This window comes from Silene latifolia, chromosome Y (genome assembly GCF_048544455.1).
Source record: "Silene latifolia isolate original U9 population chromosome Y, ASM4854445v1, whole genome shotgun sequence".
Lineage (NCBI taxonomy): Eukaryota > Viridiplantae > Streptophyta > Magnoliopsida > Caryophyllales > Caryophyllaceae > Silene > Silene latifolia.
Window position 1 is genome coordinate 40,902,972 of NC_133538.1, and position 5,892 is coordinate 40,908,863.

Sequence of the window (5,892 nt, forward strand, 5' to 3'; positions counted from 1 at the left end):
TTGCGACTGTTCTTGAGCTGGGTTCTGACTGTTAAAGTCAGACCCGCGGCTTAGTTATTTTTCGTCGACTAATTTACATTGATTATTTATATATGGCTCAATTAGAAGTGATTTAGCATGTTTACGTACTGAAGATCGTCATAAGGCGAGAAAAGGGAATTAAAACGAGATATGGTCATTTACGATGTCGGATTGAAACTTGAAGTTTAAATAGGCGAGAAAACGGAGTTAAAGACTAATGAAACAAAATAAAGTATGTACAAAAGACGAATTGTAAAGACTCGATACAGAATAATTGAACCTATAAAATCTGGGTTTGAATTAAGTGACGAAAACCCGCAAGTATTGATTATAAGGGATTTAAGTCGAAACGGATTTTAATGAAAATAATTTAGAAACTGAAAAGGTTTGGAGAAATAAATAAAAATAAACGTAAAGAAGAAAAGACGAAAAAAACAGAGACTCAAGGAAGAAGAAGAAGAGCAGCAACTGATAAGCAGCCCCTGGAAGAGGCGCAGCAGATGCTGCGACTATTCCAGAAGGCACATCAGTTGATGCGATTCTTCTCGACGTCGTATCGATGTTGTTTTCATCAAAACGGTTTAAAGCTTAACTTTTGAAAATGGTTTGAGCATATCTATGATATAAATTCGTACATTAATTTAACATAGAAAATAAAGTACAAGATTACGCAGGTTTTACACCCTCAGACTTACATGTTTGACGAAACGAGATTGACTAAGTTGTCGTTTAGTGATTGCTCAACTTGATATATGCAAATATGAAAGTGCCCTTGAAAAAGAATTTAAAAAAATTGATTAAGTTGATTAAGTGGAGTTGGTCAAATGGGTTGGTCTATGCAACGTGACTGGTACTCAAAATGATCTGAGCTTACGTGGTCGTGTAGAGCAAGCACGTAGGCGTAGAAAAGCAAGAGCGTGGTCTTATAATGCAAAGGGAGAATAGAAGGCGGACACTAGGGTGAGAAATATGTGAGGCAGAGGCCTATATTTATACTAATTATGAGGAGTAATTTAGGAAAATGTCGGATAAAGAAACAAATCCGGAAATATTCTCGAAACTGATGAAAAACAACATAGGAAGGGGCGCAGCAGGACCTGCGACCTTTCCAAGAGGCGCAGCTCCTGGTGCGTTTTCTCTCGGGTGGTTTTTTGCTCAGCAAGAAAGATTTCCGCGGTTTTATTTAGGAATCAGGGAAGATGTATGCTTCCTTATTCCGTAAAGAAGATATTTTCGAGATTTAATAATAAACAATAAATACTTAGGAATAAAACTCTAGAACATTCCGACTCGGCTTAAGATGGTTTTTAGAAAATGGAAACGGTTTTTGATCCGGACTCCGAATATATTCTAATTACTTTCAAAACGACTGTATCGGTGCGTAGATGATGACCACAAGGTTGACTCGACTGTTTGAGCTATCACTTGTCGACGAACTTACGAAATGTCATAAATCGCTCCGCGTGACAAACATGTGGCGCAATCATCACTGGGTGGTTGGCGGAAGGTGTAGAGATGAGGTATTATTAAAGGGGTTTTCAAACATATAAACAAACTCCTAATTTATTAGTCATCTCGCCGCACAGTACTTCCCTAGCAAGATATCATCCAAACAGCAAATCATCTGAACAACCTGAGTTTTGGGGGGGGGGGGGGATTGACAATCAGTGGGGAGTAACTAGATGCTCTCCCAGTCATGTTTACAACAATTGAGTATAACCAACAATCAATAACAATTGAAATGCAGAACAAGTAAACATGTGAGACCATCTACACTCATGAAAACTCAATACAACTTACTATAACTTACTCAACCTTAGACGGACGCAATCATGCAACCACAAACCATATATAACCCCTAGACCATGGGCACTTACAAATCTAAGTAGCACACGATCCACAACAACATAAGGCACAAAGCTAGCATCAAAGCATATCAAATAGAGCGAACGCCGCCAGAGCGTATAACCACTGCCTCTAGCTGATGGAGCTTATCACCACTGTCTCCATCGGTTGTGGAGCATATAACCACTGCTTCCATGATACTATGTATAGCGTATCACCACTGCCTATATACCTAAGACCTGGACAGAACTCTTGATGCATTAACTGTACACCAAACGACACTCGGGACCCAGAACGTTTAACTGACGAATATGGCCACCCCCGAACATAGACCAAATACACCCCCGAAGGGCAGCATTAATTCATTCAGTTAGTATTTAACTGATACTACCGTCATCTATTCGAGTAGCCAAAAAATAAATGCACAGTTTAACTGACTGCACACAAAAATGCGTGAACCACATCACGACTCAACACAGAAGAACAGTTTAACTGACTGTACAACTCATACAAATGCAGAGTTTAATTTAATGTACAACTCATGCGTGAGTAACATCACGACTCAACACCACTAGAAAGTTTAAGTGACTGTCCTACCAATATACAAACCAGAGTAACCAACAACAAAATGAAACCACAAGGATATAACACATTGCACATAATACAACATATGAATCAAGTATAAACAACCAAGATTATATTAACCTTAGTCATAACATCAAATGTAGATGCGAGGTTATACCAACCTCGACTATAACTTCAATATATATAACTTGAGGTTAAACTAACCTCAACCATAACCTTGACACGAAACTCAATGTTATAGTAATTCCAACTATAGCCTTGAGCCATAATCTCAGGGTTACGTTAGTTTCAGCTATAGCTTTAACTCGTAGTCCAAAGTTATAGTAGCATCAGCTATAACCTTGATTCATATTTCCAAGATTATATCTCAAAGAACCATAACTTGAGTCATAACGTAAAGTAGTACTAGCTTCAGCCATAACTTTGAGCCATAATCTCAAGGTTATACCAACTTCAACTATAATCCGATGTACTACTCTTGGCCGCACGGTCTAGTCGCCTCTGGGTTTCACTCGTGAACCCTAGTTGCGTACAAGACACCCATATCAACGCATAACCAATATACGACACACAATTAAGGCATTAAAACATATACAAACATATAAAACATAATTAATCATGATAATAAACAAGATAACAAGTACAAATTATATAAATCAATCATTAAATTATTTAAATCACACCAATTGGCATAAACACAATTAAAAGAGAAACACCTAGTTACCGTTTTAGCGAAAAACTCCTAAAGATCATCTTCAACGATGTAAACGTCTTCTCCAGGTGCTACCTCCAAGCCTTTATTAATTCATCACAGGTGCCACAACCGAACGTATCTAATTAATATACTTACTATATAAATATATTAAATAAACACGAAGATTGATAAAGCCAAGGATTAGGATCAACCAAGGCTCGAAAAATGATGAAGAAGCGAAGAGAAACAGGGGCGGCACGAATCCCTAGGGTAAGAGAATCCACAAAGCACCAAGGGGAAAGAAAAGAGGAGGAAAATTAGGTTTAGGGTTTTGTGGAAGTTATGAGAAAACAAAAGCAAGGGTTTGGTTTCCCTTCTTGTTTATAGAAGAAGCTCATGGGTTTATTTCAAGCTCATGCCCAAAACTCAACCCATCTGCTATAATCACACGTGAAATGCATAGGCAAGGCGGGTTTTCACCGAATCTCGAGCTAGACAAGACGATAAAATAAAAGAAGAATATTTTCACTGAAAATAAAATACAAAATATGGGAAAATAAAATTATAGAAATATATTATGGAAATTAAGGGTGTTACAATCCAACCCCCTAAGAAGAAGTTTCGTCCTCGAGACTTGATAAGATTACTATCTCACTCGAAAAGATGCGGATGCTTTTCTCGCATAGACGCTTTTGTTTCCCAAGTGTCCTGCTCGAACTTCTGACTCCTCCATAGAACACGAACCAAAGGTACAACCTTATTCCTTAACCTCTTTACCTGACGTTCCAAAATACGAACAAGTCGTTCCTCATAAGTGAGGTTAGTCTCAAATTCGATAACATCGGCTTTCAAGAAATGAAAAGGATCACTGTGATAACGGCGCAACTGTGACACATGGAACACATCGTGAACCATTGATAAATTTGGAGGTAAAGTCAACCTATAGGCCTCCTCGCAAACTCTCTTGAGCACCTCATAAGGTCCAAAGTACTTAGGACTAAGCTTGGCCTTAATCCTATATCTCTTACCACCTTTCATCGGCGAAACCTTAAGGAACACCTTATCGCCAACCTCAAACTCAATCAGTCCATGCCGCAAATTTGCATACGTCTTCTGTCGATCCTGGGCTGCTTTAAGCTTCTCACGAATCAACCTTACACATTCAATCGATTCCTAAACCAACTCTCGGCCATGAACGACTGCCTCACTAGAGTCGTCCCAACACAAACCACTGTAATACCCATCCTTTTTGGGACCTAATGACCGTCGTTGACTGACCTTAGACACATGTCTAGATCTTTGGTAGCCTTACGAGTTTAGCCTGACGACATAGTAACCCTTTGAGTTAAGGAGGCTCGATCTAGCGGAGGATAGTCGATTGAGTAGTTAAGTCACTTGATCGAGTAAGTTGCGTACTCGATCGAGGTTATTGGAGTTCAGCGGTAAAATATAAATCGTGGAATCGGGAAACCAAAATCATTTCATTTCACTTCTCCTAAACCTAACTGCCGTCACATCTCTCTCCTTCACCTATATTCATCCTTTTGGAGCTCTTTGTGAGTTGAGACAACATGGGGATGGGAAGCATAAGTCGGGTAGCGGTCTTGTCGCCGGAATGCTATGTATAGGTATGTCATCATCATCATCATCATCATCATCATCATCATCGTCTTCCTTAGTGTTGTTTATAATTGTGGTAGTAGTAATAGATTGTCATACTGTTTGTAATAGGTGGTTATGGTGGTTGCTTGTCATCTTATGGTCGTATGCGGTATTGCTGCGGATTGCTAAAGGTAGGTTTTTCTACTCAGTATTGTTGGTTGTTTGGTATGTTATTTGTAGTATCTGATTGGATTGGTATTGTGATTGGTAGTGTGGTTTGATTGTAGTTGGTGGTTGTGTATTTGTCTCTGGTTTGTGAGGTGCGTCCTCGGCTGAGTGGAGTCACTTGCGGTAGTGGCTTCATGCCCTTGATTCGCCCCTTGTGGTTCCCGGCCACAAGAGGGATGTGAACATTAAGGAACTTGGGTTTTAGCTCGGTGTTGATGAGCGGGGATTTTGTGGGAACGACTACGGTCCCCCACTAGGGGCGAGGATTACTAGTTATGGCCGTAATCTAGGAGGACTGTAGCTTCGGGCAGTCAAAGGAGAGTTGGTGATTGGAGGAGGTGTTGGTTGTATGTTTTTTGTATCTAGTTTTGTGTGTTCCTTCAGTTACTTACCTTGTGTGGTGTTGTCTGTGTTTTTTTCTTGTGTTGTGTCTGTTGTGATCCATTATGGCGAGCAGTCGGTCTTAGCAGGTTGATATGTGGAGCTTAGTGGGGTGCTTGGAGGGACGAGTCTACCACGAGTCATGACAGAGATAGTATTATGTTGTTAAGAGTTGTCATCAGTTGTATCTTTTATTTTGTTGATAACTTGTAAATAAACATACTTGTTCTTTTATCGACATTTGATATTTACTATTCCTAGGGCAACCGAGATGGTAACGCCCTTATCTACTGGGGAAGGTCTTGATAAGGCTCCTTAGAAGATCGGGGTGTTACAATGACTACGACATTTCCTTCCATAACATGCCTTAAACGTAGCCATCTGAATACTCGCTTGGTAACTATTGTTGTAGGAGAACTCCACAAGCGGTTGACTCTTCTCCCAACTAACACTACGCCAAATCTGGCCATCAGTAACGAACATATCACAACGGTTTAATGCATATAATAACGACACTTAGATTATCGTTTTCCAAA

General features: G+C 39.7%; 1 protein-coding gene across 1 annotated transcript; it reads right to left on the reverse strand.

Moving 5' to 3' along the window:
• Positions 1-3,796: 3,796 nt before the first annotated feature.
• LOC141627909 (uncharacterized) lies at positions 3,797-4,183 on the reverse strand. The gene has a single exon (XM_074441107.1). The coding sequence runs from the start codon at positions 4,181-4,183 to the stop codon at positions 3,797-3,799; it is 387 nt and encodes a 128-aa protein (XP_074297208.1).
• Between the last annotated feature and the right edge of the window lie 1,709 nt (positions 4,184-5,892).

Excerpts from the sequence above, each read along its gene's own strand:
- LOC141627909 (XM_074441107.1), bottom strand. The coding sequence starts at position 4,183 with ATGAAAGGTGGTAAGAGATATAGGATTAAGGCCAAGCTTAGTCCTAAG.